General features: G+C 37.7%; 1 protein-coding gene across 1 annotated transcript in view; it reads left to right on the forward strand.

Moving 5' to 3' along the window:
- kcnn3 (potassium intermediate/small conductance calcium-activated channel, subfamily N, member 3) overlaps positions 1-20,331 on the forward strand; it is an 80,845-nt gene that overhangs the window by 49,705 nt on the left and 10,809 nt on the right. Inside the window, exons 6-7 of the mRNA XM_044116784.1 lie at positions 2,862-3,003; positions 10,698-10,808. Of these exons, the coding sequence (XP_043972719.1) occupies positions 2,862-3,003; positions 10,698-10,808 (253 nt within the window). The remainder of the gene's footprint in view (positions 1-2,861; positions 3,004-10,697; positions 10,809-20,331) is intronic.

The raw sequence follows: 20,331 nt of genomic DNA on the forward strand, positions 1-20,331 counted from the left end.
ACTTATGTAACAGACTTTGAATCAATGAGTAATCAATGTGATTAGCAAAGTTACAAAGCTGAAAAATAAATAAGAGTCACAAGCCTTAGCTAAATGGTGAAGATGTAGGAAATGCCTCACAACTTCATTCTTTCTTGTACTTTAGGGTGTACTCACTCATACACAAATACTGCATCATAACCCTTGCAAATATGCTGATGTTGATGTTTAATTTTTGCAGACATAGCTAGGATAGATAAATAAGCAAATGTGTGGCTTATTATTTTCTTATGAAAGACTAGCCAAAGCCTGATTCTTATTAAATTTGCAGCCAGAAGTTGCATTTTGCAGACAATTATCCTAATTCACTTCAGATGTTGTGCTTTCATGTCTAGATCTTTCCAATCATTTTAACACTGAAAACAAACTTAACATAACCCACTCTTCTCATCCACCAATATTAGTTCAAATTCATTTTTAAAAAATAAATGATTTTTTTTTTGTATGCATACCAACAGACAATAACATTCCTTAATGCACCAACAAATCTACAGCTGTGCTGGCTACTGATCTCGTTTGTCTTCAATTCAGTACCCAGATGTAGGAAAAAACACCTATAAGCACAGTCTACTCAGTTATAGCTGAGAGGTGTTGTAAAGTGGTAATCGCATGACTCGCTACATTTGAAGGATAATTTATTTTCATCAGTTGTGTAATGTTTCTAATGCGCCACTGCGAATAAGGCGAAATGTGACGGACTGCTGTGATGAGTTCTAATGCTTTTGGAGATAATCTCAGAGATAACGGGAAATGTCACTTGGTTAATAAGCTTGATTAAAAACATCATTGAATGGCTGCTGGGCTGCCCTGTTTCACATTCATCTTTAACTGACATTTCCTCTCCTCTCACTGCAAATTACATTCACAACAACAAAAAAAAGTTTGTTTTCACCTAAAGTAAAGAATGTGTCCATTAAAAACTTTCTTGTTCAGTGTCTTAGTAAATGCACAGTGTGAAAGACAAATTTTCAAGGTTAAGTTTTTTTTATTATTATTTTTCTGTTGAAAAGGTTTTTGAAAGAGGAGATTTTTTTTCTGATCTGTACTGGGTTTGGTAACTATGGGAACTAGAGTGATGGAGTTGCAGTAATGTCTTTTATTCAGTGCAGGGAAAAAATTGCAGGACACGTGTTTTAGTTTTGACGCCCACATTTACAGACTGAGCCAGTTAGCCTGTTATGTTTTACTATTACTGCAGTGCTTTGCAAAAAGTGGTCGCACACCTTAAATGTTTTTCCACGTTCTATCACTTCACAACTACAAATTTCACTGTTCCTTATATGACAGACCATGTTTTCAAAACTTAACGAATAAAAATCTGAAATGCTGAAAAGTTGCAGAGAAGCTGAGAGAAGTGACAGGTTGTAACTGCCTCAAACTGTGAACATTTCATGAATTATGAGTTTGTCAAAACAACAAATGTGCCAAGACACAGCCATCCACCTAAACAACTAAAAAGGCAATGGTGGCTCTAGAGGAGCTGATGAGATTCACAACCCAGTTTGGAGAATCTATAAAAAGTACCACTATAGCTGTACTAATATAAATTAGTGCTGTCATCTTTAACGTATGTGGTTAATCTGAAAATTTAACGTGTTGATATTACATAACGCAAATTAATCAAACTGCCTATTTTGACCTAAATACCTCTGTGTTACCAGCCTGATACATGAGGAGAAATGAACAACAGCGAAAGGTGAAAGTTTTCAGCAACAGGAGTTGAACATTTTCAACTTTCTTGTGTTGTGTCGCTAGACCCCATGTGCACATGTACGTGCATAAAGCACGAACTGTGTTGGTCGCTTAGCTGGATGAGGACAAGACAAAACGCTTCATCGCACAAGTTCCACAGGAAATGAATGGAGATCCATTTTTTTATTGATTGACAGCCTCTAACAGCAACAAACATTTAGTGAAACAATAACACTGGACAACATCCTGAAGAAATCATCCTCACATGCAGTTGGCAGCATCAATCAGTGAGGATGCTTCTCTTCATCACTAACAGAGAAATTGGTGAGAGTTGATGGGATGATAAACAGAGCAACGTATTGGACAACAGTGAAAGAAAACCTGTGTTCTTGTTAGTTTCCAACAGGAAACAGTTTCCACCTGTCAGAGTTTCCAAAAGATATGATACTGAGGTGGAGCTGGACCTTCCTGCAGAACCTCCACACTAAACAGACAGCCAGATTTACAATTGGATTGTTTATATCAAATTATATTCATGTTTTTTAATGACTATTCACACACAAACTCCATATAATTCGACAGAACTTGCACTTTTTTTTAAATAAAATTTTGCAAAATTTTAACTTTTTAGGCATGCCCAAATAAGATGCAGTGACAGAAAAATTTGGTACTGCAAAGTAATACCTCAGATGGAGAAAGTCCAAAGACCACCATAATTCTGAAGTAAAATTTCCATCTGATTTGCATTACCACCAAGCTTTGTTGTATGTTTCTCAATTCTGGTCCTCAGACTGCCCTGCTTGTTTTAGGTGTTTCCTTTCTGTCACACACCTGGATTGAATCTGTGGGTGATTTTCAGGCCTCTGCAGTACTTGATGGCTGCAGAGGAGGTCATGCAATCATTTGGATCGGCTGTTCTGGAATAGAGGCACATCTAAAACATGCAGAGCAGGGGGCCCTGAGGACTGGAATTGAGAAGCACTTAACACTTAAAAGCTCAATAAAACACATTGGTGTTTGTCAGTGTAATAAAACAAAATGTGTGTTTTTTATTTTTAGAAGGTGTCATATCCACTATTCATTGTTTTCTACTAGCTATCTGTTATAAACTGGGTTTTATTTTTCTTCAGGTACCATGACGCTCAGGATGTGACCAGTAACTTCCTGGGAGCGATGTGGCTTATCTCTATCACTTTCCTCTCCATCGGCTATGGAGACATGGTTCCTCACACCTACTGTGGCAAAGGAGTCTGTCTGCTCACAGGCATTATGGTCAGTATATTTCCAGTCGCTCCTCCTCCTGTGTCCCTCACAGTCTCCCCAAGGCGCTGTCCTCACCATGTTCAAAGGTCAGCAGATTGGAGAACATGCTGTCATTTGCGAGAGAAATTCTGCCTTGTGTAATTTGGGCAATCCTCTCTGAATTAGCTGCATCTGTGCTTCTGTGTGTTTTGGTCGCGTAGGCGTCCAAACAAGAGCACATTAGCGGTTTGTGCGTGTTTTTGTGTGTTATTCGTGTTTCTGTCCTCATTGCATAATGAAGGTCCTACCTTTCAATGTGCCATGTCCTCCCACTCTCACTTTCTCACTACCTCCATCATTCTTTCATTTTCTTTCTTTGCCACTATCGACCCCTTACATTTCATCAAATCTTTTTTTCTCCTTTTTTCTTGTGTTCTTCTCCAAGGCCACATGTTTATTTTTATCTGTCATCTATCTGCTAGCAGTAGTGTTTAAGCACACAACTTCTACATTCTGCCGGTGAGGTGGTCTGTCTGTCTCCAACTTTTTTTCATTCTTATATTCTTGTTTGATTCTCTCTCTTCTTCATATTTCTTATCCCTTTTGTCAAATAGTCTCTTTTTCATTCAGGCTTTTGCAAACACTTCTCTTGAGTGTAAAAAAATATTTTGGTAAATATATAGTTTGATTTTAAACTAAATGTGCTACTGAGCCTTATATCCTATTATATTTGTTATTTATAATGCCAGCAACAAGAAGGAATGGTCTAAATTGGTGTAACTACAGGTAATTCAAATTTCACACAAACCTATTTTCTTCTTCCCACATTTGTTTTGATGGGAATGGGATCATAACTTTCTTTGTTGCCCTTTAACCACTATTTAACAAAATTGTTTGTGTTCTTTGTGTCATAATTTGCTTAGAAGACCCATGAATGCCCAAGCTTTTATTTCCTGGCTTACTTATGAGATATTGTTTTGATATTGTTTCCTTGTGATTCTCTATTTTTAAGTCCTTTCTTCTGAAACAACCCAAATGACAAAATGGTGATGCTTTCCCCCTACCACATAGTTGGACATTTCTTTTTACCTAATGTGTGTGAGAGATGTAGTTTGTCTTTATATGTTGTTTTTGAAGGCTTCTTCCTTACAGAGTGGCCTTTCAGCACATTTTGGTACAAGACTGGTTTAACTGTGTCGTGTTAAATGACAGAGTTAAACCAGCTAAATGACATGCCAATAAATATCCTAAGAGTTCAATTTGACATGACTCTTATCTTTCATAAAGTTAGGTATTCACAGTGATAAAGAAGCTCTTTTATTCTCACTTCCTTTCTCTGTAACTTATCTCATAATTCCCACTGTGTGCTCCTGTCTAAGGTCACCAAACTGCTACACTTCAGCTGACTTTTACAGCCTCTTTGTTTTTTTCTTTTTTTAAAATATCCTAGCGGCGCCTCTATTAATAATGTAATGAGAGCAGAGGCAAGGTTGGTGACATTACTGCATGGTGGGGACAGGGGTGTATAACAGCACAAAAAGTCAGAACCACAACAACCTCTCCTTTTTACACTCCACTAACTCAAGAAAAATAGGAGATGGCCCGATATTATAACATTCTGCTTCTATTGCCATCACTGCAGGAATTTTTAGAATCCATTTTCAACCTTATTTTAACATAACATGCATGTTTTGTATGAGGGCACTGAAAATTGTGTTGCGGTATTTAAGCCACTTCAGAAGTGCCCTAAGATACGGTTTAATGGCTGCTCAATGAAAACAAGAGCACTGCTCAAAAACGCTTGAAATGACTCTTTCACAAAAAATAAACTTCCTTGAGCTGTGTGTCTACTGGTCTTTGAAAATATTCAGATAGATGATTCAGTGTTCTCCCAAAAACAGCGTGTGTATTCTTTTATCCTCACTGTATCCAACCTCTCTCTGTGTTTGCCAACTCACCTACCTTCCTCACTTTGCAGTCCATTAAATGTGTGAGCAAACACACCGTTTCACACAAGACAGACACACATGAACCCCTTTTGTTGGGTGAATCATCCAATAGATGTTTGAGATAGAGTAAAACTCTCACCACAATAGACACAGAAAGAAACAGACATAAAACAGAGGGGTGGATACAGATAGTCCCAAGCCCACTGCTACAGACTGGACTGAATACCCCCCTCCACACACACACACACACACACCACACTGACAGAGAACTTGACATGCACTCTGAGCATGGTGCCCACACACACTCTTCTGACAAACACATAAACAAGCGCTCCTCCGAGCGGTCAGAGTGTTTTATTTTTATTGAACATCAGATGATCATGTTGCTTCACAGGAAAATATCTAGTGGAGTTTCAGTCATGGAGAAAAGCACAGCACAAAGAGGATATGTTTTATTATTGTTTGCGTGTGCCTGTGTGTGTGTGGATGTGTGCTTGAGAGTTAATGTAATGGGTTTGAACGAGAGAAATTTTCACTGATGTTACTATGACAACACATGAAGGAATATACCATCGTCCCAAGGCTACCTGGGGGTGTTCCAGGTGTTAGTGAGCTCATGTGGGCGGTTGTGTGTTTGTTGTCAGCGGGTGGATGGTGGGAGGGTTAAAAAGCTTTAAAATGCTGCGAACAAAGTGAGATATTTGTCTTAAATTAAAATACAACGAGGGATATTTGCCTCAATGAATCAAATTTTGAGAATGCAGGATCACATTGACAACTGACTACACTGTTTGCAGATTTGCCCACAGTCGGTTTTTTATTGTTTTAGTCACACTTAAATGTTTCAAATCATCGAGCAAATTTTAAAATAAGCCAAAGATAATCTGTGTAAATGCAAAATGGTTTTTTTTTGCATTTACAAAAGCTCAAGCTAGCCCGAACCTTATGGGAAAATGAATCCTACACTAACTGTGGTTAACTACCTTTATTGGTTAAACTTTACAAGCCACATCAAGGCCAGATTACTGCTTGACGTGTAGAATCAAAACAGTTGTCATGATAAAACCTATCTGACAGCACAAAGTAGGCTAAACAATCTTAAAAATCACATTCTGTCCCAATATTGGAACATTTCAGAATACAAGCCAGAACATGTAAAGTATTGCAGGCTTCACTTGCATTAATTAAGCTCAGTGTTCATAATTCAGCAATAAGAAAGATTGTGCTAAATCAGAATCCATGGAAGGGAACTAGAACCACTACTAAGTAATAAAAAAAGAAAAAAATGTTTGGTCGACCGATAGCATTTTTGAAGGTGTGTTGTCTTTTGGTCTTTGAGTGAATAAGTTGTCAGTTACAATGTTTGAGTTAAGTGACTTGCTATATTTGGATTCTCTGGTACCGGTGATTACCTTTTTTATGGTCCTGACCTTAACCTAAAATATTGATCAACCATAAAATCTAAAGCTATTTATACTCCTTCCATATAAAGGTTGACAATTAAATTAGTCACTGAGCACTTACACCAAAAAGACCACAGGCGTTAAACTGGTGTTAAACTCCAGGCCTCTAAAACCAGCGTCCTGCAACTTTTACATGGGTCTCTGCTTCAACACACATTAATCAAATAATTATGTCGTTAACTCAGTCTGTAGAACCTGATTCCATGCTGAGGCAGCCTTCAGCTTATATAACAATTTCAGGACAATGAGGACCTGGGGTTGAGGACCCAAACCACAGATTAAAATTGTGATGGTTTTCTAAATTATCAGGGTGTGGCAGACGTATTCTGACTTATTTAAGAGTCATTCCTAAATTACAAAAAGTTGATTGTCATAGAGGCCTGTCCAAATTCACAAACTACTGAATTATCTGGATTTTCACAAAATTTGCAATGACAATATAAAAGGAGCATTTTATTTACTGAAATAATTAAGATCGTAAGTAAATCATGTACAAAGTTTAAGCATTTTTATGAACTTGAGCACGTAAACGTATTTTCTCCCACGTCTGACACTCTGTATTTCTGCATTGACTCCAGTTTTTATACCCTGGAGTTATGCCTTCTTAAATGCAGTCTGTAATGCAAACATATGAGTTTTCTTGACCTAGTTGCTGCTTTCTTTTGGTATAAACTGCTTTGTCAGGTTTAAGAGAATAACTGCTTTTCAAATGGCTTTGTGCTCTTTCATCCTCTAAGTGCATCCATTCTGCATTCAAAATAGTTTGTTGAAATATCCCCAGTATTTTTTCTGTCTTTATTCCGACTGACCTGATTTTGAAACTATTTCCAGTTGGGTTTTTTTTTTTTTTTTTTGCTTAAACATGTTTGTCTGTTTCGGGCTTAGTAGTGTGCACACAAATTACACTAGATAATCCCTCAAAGAAGGCTTGACTGTTTATAACACACTGGAAACCATGAACAGCAAAGAGAAATACTGAAATAGTTCTACTCAAAAACGGTCTAGTAGTGATATTTTGATATTGCATTACAAAACTCCCGTAATAGACGGGCTCTTTAAATGTCAAGCTTCTCTTTTGGTTTATTTCTCTATGCTCGGTGTAAATTTACTTAACAAAATCTTTCTATAGCCAGATGACTTTAAATCACAACAACCACTGCTGTGAGCTGTCATGTTCCATTCTAGATTCCCCACCTTTTTCCAAGCAATTCATAAAGATACCCAACGATACCCAAATTACATAGGACATCTCACTTTGACTACTCATAGAGTTGCAATGGGATTTAAAGTTGTAGTTTAGTGGAAATGGAAACAGAAGCAGACATGTCTTCCTCTGTAAATCTGAGCAGTAAAATGAATGGGATTTTTTTGCATTTCAAAAACAATGTGGATGCGTACGTTGAAGGTATGGATGCTATGCGGTGCAAGTGCATTTGACCTATATGTCATCGATAATATAGATCATCCCTTTTGTAAGGGAATGACATTTAGCAGTTTCCGTCTTTGGAGCATACAGGTTTGTTTCAAGGAAAGTCAAGTTTATTTACATACTACTTTATTGTTTAAGCAAAAACGTAACTGGAAATAGTTTCAAAATCAGGTCAGTGGGAATAAAGACAGAAAAAAAAACTGGGGATATTTCAACAAACAATTTTGAATGCACACACACAACTCAATCCAAAAGTGCTTCACAGTTCTTAAAGGTCATTTCTAAAAGTATGTTAAGAGTTAAAGTTAATAATAGTCTTATTAGAAAGATACTGACCAGTTCTGGTTTGGAAGGGTTGCTAGTAGAAAGGATCGGCTCTCTAAGAAGAATATGGTGATAAAAAAATGGGTTTGGAAAGTTGGACCTGAATTATCCTTAGGACTATTGGAACCATGTCATTTGAACAGATGAGACCAAGTTAGTTTTTCTGGCCATTACTGCTATATTTAATGAAAAGCAATATATTTAAAACCCTGTGCCAACTCTTAAGTATGGTAGTGGAGGGATAATGATCCACGCACCTAGGAGTTGCTAAGGCAACCATGAACTCCTCTGTTTACAAAGGTATTATAGTGTTGAATGTAAGTGTTTTTGTTCCGCTGCTCAAGTTCGACTTAATCTGGGTCGTCAACAGATTAATGAAGAACCTACAGCACAACACAATGGATGAATACAAGGAATTAAGGTTTTGCACTGGGCCATCTAAAGTCTAGACATGATGAAAATCTCTTGGTGGGAGAGCTTAAGAGAGCTGCACAAAAATTCCTGCAACCATCAATGACGTGAGGCGTCTATGAAAGAAGAACATTGTTGAGAGACTGGTGAAGACATGACTATAACTTTGCTACAGGATGTTGAATAGCAGTGTGGGCTGCATGATTTTAAAGAACATGTAATTTGGATTGTAATTTTGAAAATTGCAATGACGATATAAATACTAAACCATTTTCTGACACTTTTCTCTCATTGTGATTTCCCTACCACTGTTTCTGAACTCTTATTCACTAAAAATGCACATCAGTTGTCAGCATTGGGGTTAGTGAAAATCTCTGTTCAAACGTATTACTGGTAAACAGAATTTGCATGTGTGACAACATAATACAACATCAAACATTCCTTTTAAGCAGTCTTTTGTAATTGCGATATTACACACATTAATATTGCGATGACACTTGTGCAGCTTGAGTTTGTACCTATTTTATCGCAAGACTCCTCAACATCCAGGAAGACCCTTTATGCTTTGACTGCACAAGCACAGATGGAGCTTCCCCTCTTTCTGATTGCTGTGGAGACGGCTGTGCCGTACTGGAGGAACCAACGGGAAACACCCTGACAGGCGTATAAAACAAATCACAGCAGCACAGCCATCATCAGTGCGGAGATTGCAGAGGGAACCCTGCTGGAATCAAATGGATGCGGGCGCATACATAAATAGACTCCCATGTACACACAGAAGAGCACACACACTCCCTATAACAAGTGCATGCACACGCACACAACTGGGCTGCCCTGGTGAACCAATCGCTCCCCTACTGATCCTGACCTGGACGGACCCCCATGCAAACAGCGCTGTATTTGCACGACGCTCGTTCATTGAGCGCATGTATGAATGCTCTAAGGGTTTTCCTTTGGCTCTCGTCATATTTTATTCATAGCTGTTGTATGAGCGCAAATAGAGTGGATGAGAGCATAGACGTGGGCACTAATGCCTGTTTGTGCATTACATCTCACTGAAGCCAGCCAAACTTATTTTTGGCAAACCTTTCTTGTCTTTTAAGAGTGTGCTGTGAATTCTTGGCTTTTTCCTTCTTACATGTTTCAGGAATGCTGCACCTTCTCTCAACTCACTCTCTAAACTCGTGTTTGTCTTCTTCTGCATCTCCTTTATTCTCCACCTCTGCCCCCCGATCCCCTGTGAGATGCACACATTAACAAGCAGGAAGGAAGACACTTGTACACTTTCATTAACCACTCTTAATCTTAATTCATTGCCTATCAGGAGATATGTGACCTCATTAACACTGCCTTCTTCTCCATTTTCCTCCCCTGCTATTTTGCATGCACACACCCTCGTCTCCTCATTCATCCCTCCCTCCATGATTTCTTGCTTCACCGTGTTTCTTCTTCCTTTCTCCCTTTCTTTCCTCTCGGTGTGTGTGCCGCCTTCAGAGGAACCTGTGAGCACTCAGCAGCCCCATTCAAAACAGCGTCTAATCTGAAAGTTAATTAAGTCTGCCTTTCCTCCGTGTTCCTTCTCCTCTTTTCCTCTCAAGCATGTCTTTCTGGTTGAGAGGCTGCTGTCACTCTCTCCCAAATGAATTTTGCCGTGTGTCCCACGTGGGTTGAGCTGGAACACAGACAAACTGGTTTGTGTTTTACACTTTCACACGTCCTGAAGGCCTCCAAGACTCCGGTGAGAGGAGAAGACTGACACCATGTAATTCAAATTGACAGCATATAATTAAATGAAAGTAGGTGGTGTCGATTCTTGATTTTTCGAGTTTTTTGTCCAAAAGGAGGTATATTTTTCAGGGAATATATAGAAATCATCTTACACCAGATGGAGTGGAAGTGAAAATAGATTTGGCTTGCTTCTCACCGTGAAGAAATGTGGATTTGGAGCAGAGCTGTTATTCCTAATCCTCTCCTCTCCCCCCTATTCACTTCTCCTTCTGTCATTCAGCTCCTTGTATTTGCCCTTGCAAACCTTCAATTGTCTAGGGTAGCTCCCCATCCAGAAATCTCTCATATTAATGTGTCTGTACCCTGACTCAGTGTTTGTTTTCTCCGCCTCTCTTCTCTCTCTCCCTCTGTCTCTCTCAGGGTGCTGGATGCACAGCTCTGGTGGTTGCTGTGGTAGCCAGGAAGCTGGAGCTGACCAAGGCTGAGAAACACGTGCACAACTTCATGATGGACACACAGCTCACCAAGAGGGTGTGTATATGCTTGGTTTTACTTAGCAGTGGGCTGTTGCAGAGAACACAAACAATGCCTTGCAAAAGTATTCAAACCCTGTAACTTTTTCAGATGTTCCTGTACTATATATAAAAAGATTTTGTATTTTATCTGCGTTTTTGATGGTAGACAAACTAAAAGAGTGCGTAATGGTGCTCTGAATGAACCATGACTCATAGTTGGATTTTTTTTTTTTTTTTTTTTTTTTTTTGCAAATGAAACTCTTGTCTTTGCATATCTAGTTAACCCTATTTACTTTTGAATCCTAAATGATCCTCAGTGTTAACAATTTTCTTCCAAATCCACCATTCGTAACTGATCCAGTGTTGTCACCTGGCAGGCAAGGCCACATTTGTTTTCCACTTATGCCTATTGATGCATATTCAACACATTTCAAAGATCATATTGAAAGGACTGACTCCATCTAGTGGTTGGAGCTATGCCCAACTATGCTTTATTTTACTAAATAACAGCATTCTAAATGCCTAATTTAACAATCGATGTTCAGTTTATAATCTTGACAGAAAAACACAAACACTTATAATGCACCATTGTACACAGAATACAGGTATTAAGGGGTAAATAGGCAAGTAAAGTTCACCTGTGATTAATTGGATCTTAGCATAAATCCAGTTGTGACAGCCTCAGAGGTTTGTTAGAGAACATCAGTGAACCAACAGCAACATGAAGTCCAGTCCATTAGTTGTGTACCAATTACGGAAACCCATTTTTCATTTTCTTTCCACTTGACGTGTTTGCACTACTTTGTAGTTTATTTCATAAAAACCCAGTTCGTGCTTGTATAAGAAAAGCACACATTTCTGTCTTCCTGTGGGTTTAGTATTGCAGGATTTCACGGAATTTTAATATCTGGTAAAACTGTTGCATCTTTCACCTTCCTAAACTACCACATCACACCATCAACCTGCATTGTTGTGACAGAGAATCGTGTTATTTGAGCGATAAAAGGTCATCTATCCAGCTCAGCCTGCTCTGCTCCCTCTGTTACTGCCTCCCTTTTTCTTTCCATCACTGTTCCTTTTCCTCCCACATGGCCATCCCTCCACCTTCCCTTTCCTTTGACATTTGTCTCTCTTACAGTAAATCCCTTTCTCTCCCTCTTTCTCTTTCTGCCACCCTACACCCTCTCCTTTTCTTGCCCCCTCCACACCTCCTTTCCTTCATCTCTCACTCCCTCCCTCCTCCAGTCCTTTTCAATTTTTCATACAGCTGAAAGACCCAAGTTTTAAAAATAGCTCCCATATCAAATATGTAGGGTACATTATGGCAGCAGGGTTATCTGGGTGTCTGAACGGGGTTGAGTGATCAATAATTTGAGCATGGATAAAATATCAACAAGGAAACAAACAGGCTTTAGAGCTATTGACTTTCACCTCGCTCTCCTGCCATCTCTCTTCTGTTCATCCAAATCTGTTTTCACAAGACATTTGACATTTAATTATGATTCACATGATTGGTTTTCTGTCAATGTTTACATATACAAAAGTCCTGAGTCGTTCTCCATTTCTTTACAGTTACCATGAAGACTTTCTTGTTCACTTTCTTGACATTTCTCTGAGCTTTCTGAGGTTATTCCAAAGGATTTTTCCTGGGATTTTGCTGCCTTGTCACTTATTTTCTGGGGACAGAGCTCAACTAGTACTGACTCGGCTTTCAGTTCAGCTTTTAGGATTCTCTGTTAGATTCTGAAACAATTTATGAGTTCCTTATTAAGTATCTCAAGCTGAAAATACATGTTCAGGAGAGTACCAGTCAATGCTTTTCTAGGGGTGCCAACACTGGTTGAGTCCCAAGAGCCACTCTGTTGCAATATTTAATATTTCAATAACTTGCAACAATAACTGAGCTTTAAGGAAAATGGCAATACTGCAGACATTTTTGTATTGGTGGCTGATGAAAAAATACAGAGGAGCTAGACAAAGTAATCCTAAACAAGAAAAAATCCTCTATTGTCTTGTGATGTCACATACACATTTTAGCCTTTTTAGCCGCCTTACCTTTATGTCCCCACCTATTGTAAGGTGGTACTCACTTGTAATGGAAAATGACCAAACTGTGTAGACTGGAGTTGAGCTTAGCAGGTACTAGTTTCCTAAGCCACATAACTGGGATTTGAGTCAAGCATAGATGTTAATAAAGTCAAAGGTCCTGAACTCAAATAACTAAAATTATGTTGAACGTTTCATAGAAATGCAAAGATCAGAATTTTACAAATTTGCAAGATGTAACACAATGAAGCAACCCTTAAAGATCAGATTGACAAAATCCATGTGAAAGAAACTACAATGATTGCTTCATTGTGAAAACGTAAATGCTTATTCTTTACTTTTTTGTGTCTTTCTATCATTTAATCCATCCTTTAAAACTCTCAATCTTAAATTTTGTCCTCTAATGTTTGATCTTAAGATTTTTAATAAGGTCCTCAGTAACTCTGAAGCTATGCATGGTTTTCTCACTCTTTGGTTTAGATGTAATTCAAATTGCTGAAGTCTTTAGCAAGCATTAGACTCAACTGCACTTATTGGAGTTAAAGAAGTAAAAACCTGAATGTTGGAATTGTCTTTAAATCTGCTTGGCCAGATGGGTTTTTTTGTGCAGAACCATCTGTGTGCAGACTGTTTGGAATAGGGCAGTCTTTTGGCAATATTTGTCAGGTGATTGGCTGAACCATCTGCCTGTCAATGTTTATACAGTTAGAGGTATTAAACTGTGAAGGGAAAATAAAACATATCCTCTTCTATGTAATGCTCCTTGTGTTATTTGTTGGTCTTTTTACTCGCCCTAGCAGGATGTATCCCTTCATTAAAAACCTCATTAGTTTTTTTTTAGGTTGTTGGAAAACATTAAGAAATGAAGTGCTTTTGCAATATCAACACAATTATGTTAGTTGCATTTTAGTTTGAAACGACATACTTTTTCTACAGATATTTATTTCTGAGTCATCCTTGTATTCATTTTATTAAAATAATAGGTCCTATTATTTTAGGTTTACTATATTTACTATATAGCTGGAGGCTGCAGTTCGACAAAGTGACTGCGAAACTTAGAGGTGTGATCAAATCATTGTTTTAAATCTGCAAAGTTCAAACCCCAAGTCTAGGGACTCAACCTAAAAGCAGGCCCCAGTCAGATAAGGAGTTCAACTTTTGTGGTGTATTTTCAGTTGTCATCTTCATGTTGCTGATGTGGTGATGCTTCAGGAATAAAAGATTTTATTTCAAACTGCAGCCCAAATCAAAGAAACCAAATCATGAGGAAAACTTGACCCAATTATTTAAAAAAATTTCATTCGATCTCTAGATACAGTCCACATTCCTTTTAAAGTGTTGTATGCAACAGATATCCAAGACCATATTTGGCATTCCCCAGCACATAGGCCTTACCTCTGTGAGACCAGCTAAAAATCTTAAGACCTCTGTGAATGTAAAATAACTTACAGAGTTTTTTTCAGATTCACATTTTCACGTGTGGTTCTTTTCAACACCAGGTGTCAACAATCTCCTTATTGTGCAACAATCTGGGCTTTTCCTTATTTGATCTGTCCCAGTGTAAAACTTTATGCTTTGAATGTTCTCCAAGGACAGCAGTATTTCTCTGTGTGATGAGGCACTACACTTTCAACTTAAAATGTCACTGATTATTCAAAAGCAAATAAGGACTCATATTTAGCCACTATTAATCTTGGAAACACTTGACTGAGTTCATGGTTCTGACTGATAACACAGAAACAGACGTCATTTCGTTTGAAAGGAGAGACAGTAAATCTTGTGGCCCTTGTACTGTCTTTGAATTGATGTGTTGCGTTATCTTCAGAAACTGATTTTCCATATTGTTGTGGTCCCTCTGTTTATCTCACTTTAGCTGAAAGCTTTTGTTCTTTTTGTGCTAGGTTATCATGTTGTTTAAAATCAGGGTGTCTCCCAGCTCAACAGGTTGACCAAGAGATAATACAGGAGAGGAATAACCAGTCCAGGAGTTTCAGCTTGATTGGTGACGAATAGTGAAAGATTTCACATCTTCATTTGGCTTGGTTCACTTTCACACTGCTCATCTGAAAGAAGACCAAACTGTCTGGACAATGCCATGTTGTTACAACGGCTGCTGTGCCCTGTATGCCAAAATGTTTTAATATTCAATTTAAGACTGTAATAAGATGTATTCACACTCTGTCTGCTAAATCTTCTTAAGCACACAGATTAACATTAACAAGATGATAGCTCAGTTTGCTTATGGCAAACTGTTATAGCAATGTAAAAGCCAGAAACAAGTTTATCCATTTCAGTAAAAAATTAACCTTTCAAATATACAGAATGGCATTCTTCTTTCCAACAATGATCACTTTAGGGAGCTCCAGAGATATTGTTCCTAGGACAAATACTCCATGTGAATGTGCTAAGTCATTATTTGCAAAAACAAAACCTTAATATTCACTCACTTCTGTAACAGTATTGGTAGGATACTGTTCAACAAACCATAAACCCTCAATCCTCCAGGAAATATGACAGTAACTGTGACAGATATTAACCTTAAATAAAATGTGGTAAAATGAGGTAGTGTTGCATAACACAAACTATCCTTGGCTAATTTACATCAGCTAAACCCTTTCGTCTTGATAATTCCTTCGTTTACTCCCCTCCATTTGTGATAAGAGCTCGTAATTAATTAAGTGTTTTATCTCATGTCTTTGTCTCTGATTGCCTCAGTGTACAACAAACAGTCTCATTGCGGACTGCTCCTGTAGCAGCGTCTGGTGATCACTCTGTTCTGTATGGCCTCCATACTGGCAGACAGGAAGTTAGCTGAAGTTCTACGACCCGTGGATCCTTCTGACGCAGTAATGCCTTGGGATCCCCCAGAACTAGGAGGCGAAAGATATCTGGGTTTCCAGCCAAACGTCTGGATTTCCTTTTTTTTATTTTTTTATTTATTAGATTTGGAAAACTTTTGAAGTCCAAGTTTAAGGTTTAATCTGCAGTTAGAGTTTAAGTTCAAACAGCAGAAGCATTTAGTTTATTATACTGAATCAAAACTTTCTCTTGGCAGTTTCACACACATTGTGGTGGACCTTGTGATGAGCTTCCAACATTAAGGCAAAAGAAATTAACCCAAAATCCCAAAGTTCTCAAGGTAATCGATTTATACTGGTCCCTCAGGCGCTATGGTGCTGTTGATTATAAAGGTAATATTCTTGCTGTAGCTCATCTCAATGTTTGTGAAGCTGCCAATCGAGTAAGGGAGATGTCATGCAGGCAGCGTGCTCCTTCTTGATATTTCCGTCAAAGGTTCAACTACATACGCACCTGTAATTATCTCCTGCCCTTTACCGCTTACAGACCAGCGAACAAAGCTGTTGCGTCCTGGTGGATTTACACAACGGGAGCTATTCTCTGTCATATTATCGCAGAGAGCACAATCAGTCAGGGCTTTGTAATGAATAGTGTAACAATAGATTCTACAACCTGCCATAATTGTGCATGTGCCGACACACAAAAATAGCTGAATGTCGCACACACTGACTTTCTACCTCAGTGAAAGTCTCGTTCCCTTTGAAGGATTAACAAGAATGTCAGTTAAATGCCAAAGAGGGAAGAGCTCAGCTGATCTGAACGAGGGGTCGCTGTGTAATGAGTCCTGGGTGTGGCTCTGTACCGCAGACTAAAATAGTCTCTAGCCAGTCACCTTTAGCAGGAAGGCAACTTTTTCTTAGACATCTGCTTTACAAACTTGTTCTTTTTAGATGAAACGTGTGTTTGTTGATCTCACCTGATGTGGCACTTCAAAATGATTTGAGTTCTGCTCTTTTATCTGTAGATCAGATTGTGAGACCCAGGCATCAAGAAGCGATTGCGAAATCTGAACATCTTTTTCGGTGTGTTGCTGACTATGAAGGAAAGATATAATCTTATCAGTTCAGTGCACAGTGTTAATTTGCATTCAGCACTCAGTGAAGCAAAGGCTGTCCTTTTGATAGGATTAAAATAATGTTAATTAAACAACAGTTAATGCAGCCCTGTTGTCTGTGAGGTGAGAAGTGCTCATGTTTGAAGAGTTCTGCTGTTTTCATGCGGCACATTCAAGGTGCACATGAAAGTACAGCTCTCATCTTGAGGTGGATTTATGTCTTGAAATTTAACAGGTTTCTTTTTATTCCTAGGACTGTCTTGAGAATTAATCTGAACTTTAAAGAAGGTGGTTGTACTCTGCAGATTTTGCACAATAGGCAAAATGTGATTTTTTTTTCCGTTTGTCAAAAGAAAAATGTTTTAGATGAAACTAACTGACTTCTTGCAGTTCCAATGAATCCTTTAAATATAGGGTGGATTAGGCACCACAACCGCCCTCAAAATATGTGAAAAGATTGACAGATTTGCAAATGCCAGCCAATAGCATGTCAAGTAGCATTTTGCCTTGGTATTTCAGATATTTTAGACATTTTTGTACATTGTTGTACAAAAGAAAAACACACCAATAAACTATTTTTTTGCAAACAATTTGGAATTACGTTACACAGAAAAATCTGTGAATCAAATGATTGTGCTGCAAATGTAAAAAAAAACATGCATTAGATGCAGAAATTTCAAGTCAAAATGATTAAATTTGCATCTGGAGTACAGTAGTGGCATGCACCCCTACAATAAGCTGCACCTCCACAACAAGCCTGCTGGATATTTGAACGTAGCTTCTGACAGCAAATGTGAAACCAATTGAAATTGGTTGGTTTCCTGACATTTGGATAACATTTCAACACATAACATTAAGGTTCTTTCAATTTTCAGTGCAGTTCAGGTTGGAACTTTGAGTGTGTAAAGAACTTGAGGCAGTCTTCAGTTATCCCATCCATTTTGTCAGCTTTTAGCAATGCAGCCCCTCAGCATACTGCTGCCACCACCATGCTTGATATTTAGTACAACTACCGTAGTAGTGAGTGATCATGGTATACATATATTTATGTATATTTATAGCATATATATATATATATATATATATATATATATATATATATATATATATATATATATATATATATATATATATATATATATATATATATATATATATATTATATATATATCATATATATGTATATATATATATATATATATATATATATATATATATATATATATATATATATATAAGCTCAAAAGTCAAATATTTTTGACGAACTTATGTAATTAACTGTGAAAAATGTGAATTCTGAAAATTCAGAGCCCTTTTGCATTTCCCTGTGGTGAGAGCTTCGCCCCTCTCTGAGCTTTTTTCACAGAGCACTCTGGGCCTTGGCCAGAGAGGAGGTGCTGCATTTGCCTTCCAATGTTTACACCACGGGCCAAATGGGAGCAATCTAACCCCTGAAGACTTCTCCAAAGCTAGCTTCCACTCTGCACTGTAAAAATAACTTTCTTTTCAAAAGCTTTTTAATTCCCATTTAAACCAGATGGATCACTGGCGAAACAGACGCCCGGTGACGCACCAAGGGTGCATTATGCTTTGCCCCAATAAGGTTTCCTCAAATTTTTACTTTCATTTTTATAGAAGCACTGCACAAATGTGTGTTATCCTTCACATTTTAGTGAAATTAGTGAATCATTCTGCTTTTTATCTCATGTATTAGGATGTTTTTGTCTTTCGAGTTTGTGAAGATTTAATCTGATTAGGTTGCCTAAAGGTCTGTGAGAGCTGTCTCTTCCCTTTGTCGCCCTGTCTTTGAGGGGAAGGTCACAGCAGGTAAAGCCACGTGTCACTGTGGCACAAGGATGGCGGGTTTCCATGGTAGTTGCACTGTTTATCTATTTACTTGCATTTGAGAGTCATTAGAGGTTAAGAGTGACTTTTTTTAATGTTTTAAAGTTGACACATATTTCTTATTTATACTGTTTTTATTTAAATAGAAACTATATTTAAATCAAATACAGTTTAATTTCATTCCAATATAGGTTGTTATTCTTATTATAAATGTATAGCGGTGCACAATTTCCCACATCCAGATGATACATACACAAAATAAATAAATAGCATTCATAATAATTTCATAATTTAAATGTTTAGTGAGAAAAGGATCTCTTTGTAAGCAATACTAATAATTTACTTTATTTCATGTTAGAAATTAGTGCAAAAAAATTGAAATAATTATATAAATGCTCAAATAATTACATGCAGTTTTAATTATTTGTATTGTGTACTTGATACATTATTGGTACATTTAAATTATTATAACTAAATATATTATTTATTTAATTGTATTCACTACAAATGATGCCTTAACACATAACAAGAAAGAACAGCAAATACAATTACTATCATTAATTTTGGCACTTTTGGTTCTTCATATAATATTGCTAATTATACTACAGTATATAATGACATCTTTTCAGTATTTCTATTTATACTGATTACACGCAACAATATGTCATCCTAGCATGCTGCAGTGTGGGAAACCCTTTGAATCAACAGATTTCACATGTACCTGCCATAAGGTGAGCCACGTAGGGGGGCAGGCAGAATGCATCTTTGACCCAATATGACCATATGGACCCAACACGGTTTCCCAAATACGGTCCATATGGTGAAGGAACGGCTGTCGCTGCTGTCGTTTGGTTTCTTGCAGAGTGTTCTTAGTGGTTCACGTCGAGTCTTTTATTCTTGCAAATGGAGTTGCTATCTTTGCCCACATTCATTTCCCCCAGGAGAGAGAAAATGAAGACTGCAGTGGTGGGGGTAATTGTGGACAGTAATTGTGGTTGCAGGAAATCTGGAAACTACAAACAGTCTGCGGCAATCAGTCAATGTTATTTGCACAAGGGGCATGTCATGATTCATCATAATGTAATCCTGCTGCCCTGATTGATCAGTTTATGAATATGACCTGACATATCCGACTGTCAAAAGGTTTACAGATGAAAGCAGTGCTAATTGTGCTGTTTAGTGACTTGGCTAAAGATTTAGATAGAAATCTGCTGCATTCAAATGTGATTTGAGAAAGTTATCTTTTTCATAAATATTGCAATTTCTGGTTTACAATTCTTCTTTCTCCCCTTTGTGCTGGACGATCTATGCAGATATTCTATTCAAACAAATTGACGAACTGCAAAAGTTGTCTTTGTTACTGTTATATTCAAATATATTGCACAGTTCTTTATTGATTTTGGAAAAAGTTATTTGAAGAGCCACTCTGGAGGCAAAGGTTATTTACTTCTGCTTTAGATAGGCTTTAGGTTTTAAATTGGACCTGAGATTCATTCTCTGGGTCTTATATAGATTGCCACCAAAGTCATGATTGATATTTTGATAAATTTTTATAAAGGAATCTGAGATCTCAACCTGTTCTTTTAACACTGTATTGAATGGGAATGTTACAATCCATCAAGTGTCTGACCACTTATCCATGGACAGTCACAGGGGAGCTGATGCTTAAACTCAAGTGGTCATTGGGCAAGAGGTGGGGTACATCCTGGACAAATTCTCAGTCCATCACAGGGAC

This window comes from Gambusia affinis, linkage group LG05, assembly GCF_019740435.1.
Source record: "Gambusia affinis linkage group LG05, SWU_Gaff_1.0, whole genome shotgun sequence".
NCBI lineage: Eukaryota > Metazoa > Chordata > Actinopteri > Cyprinodontiformes > Poeciliidae > Gambusia > Gambusia affinis.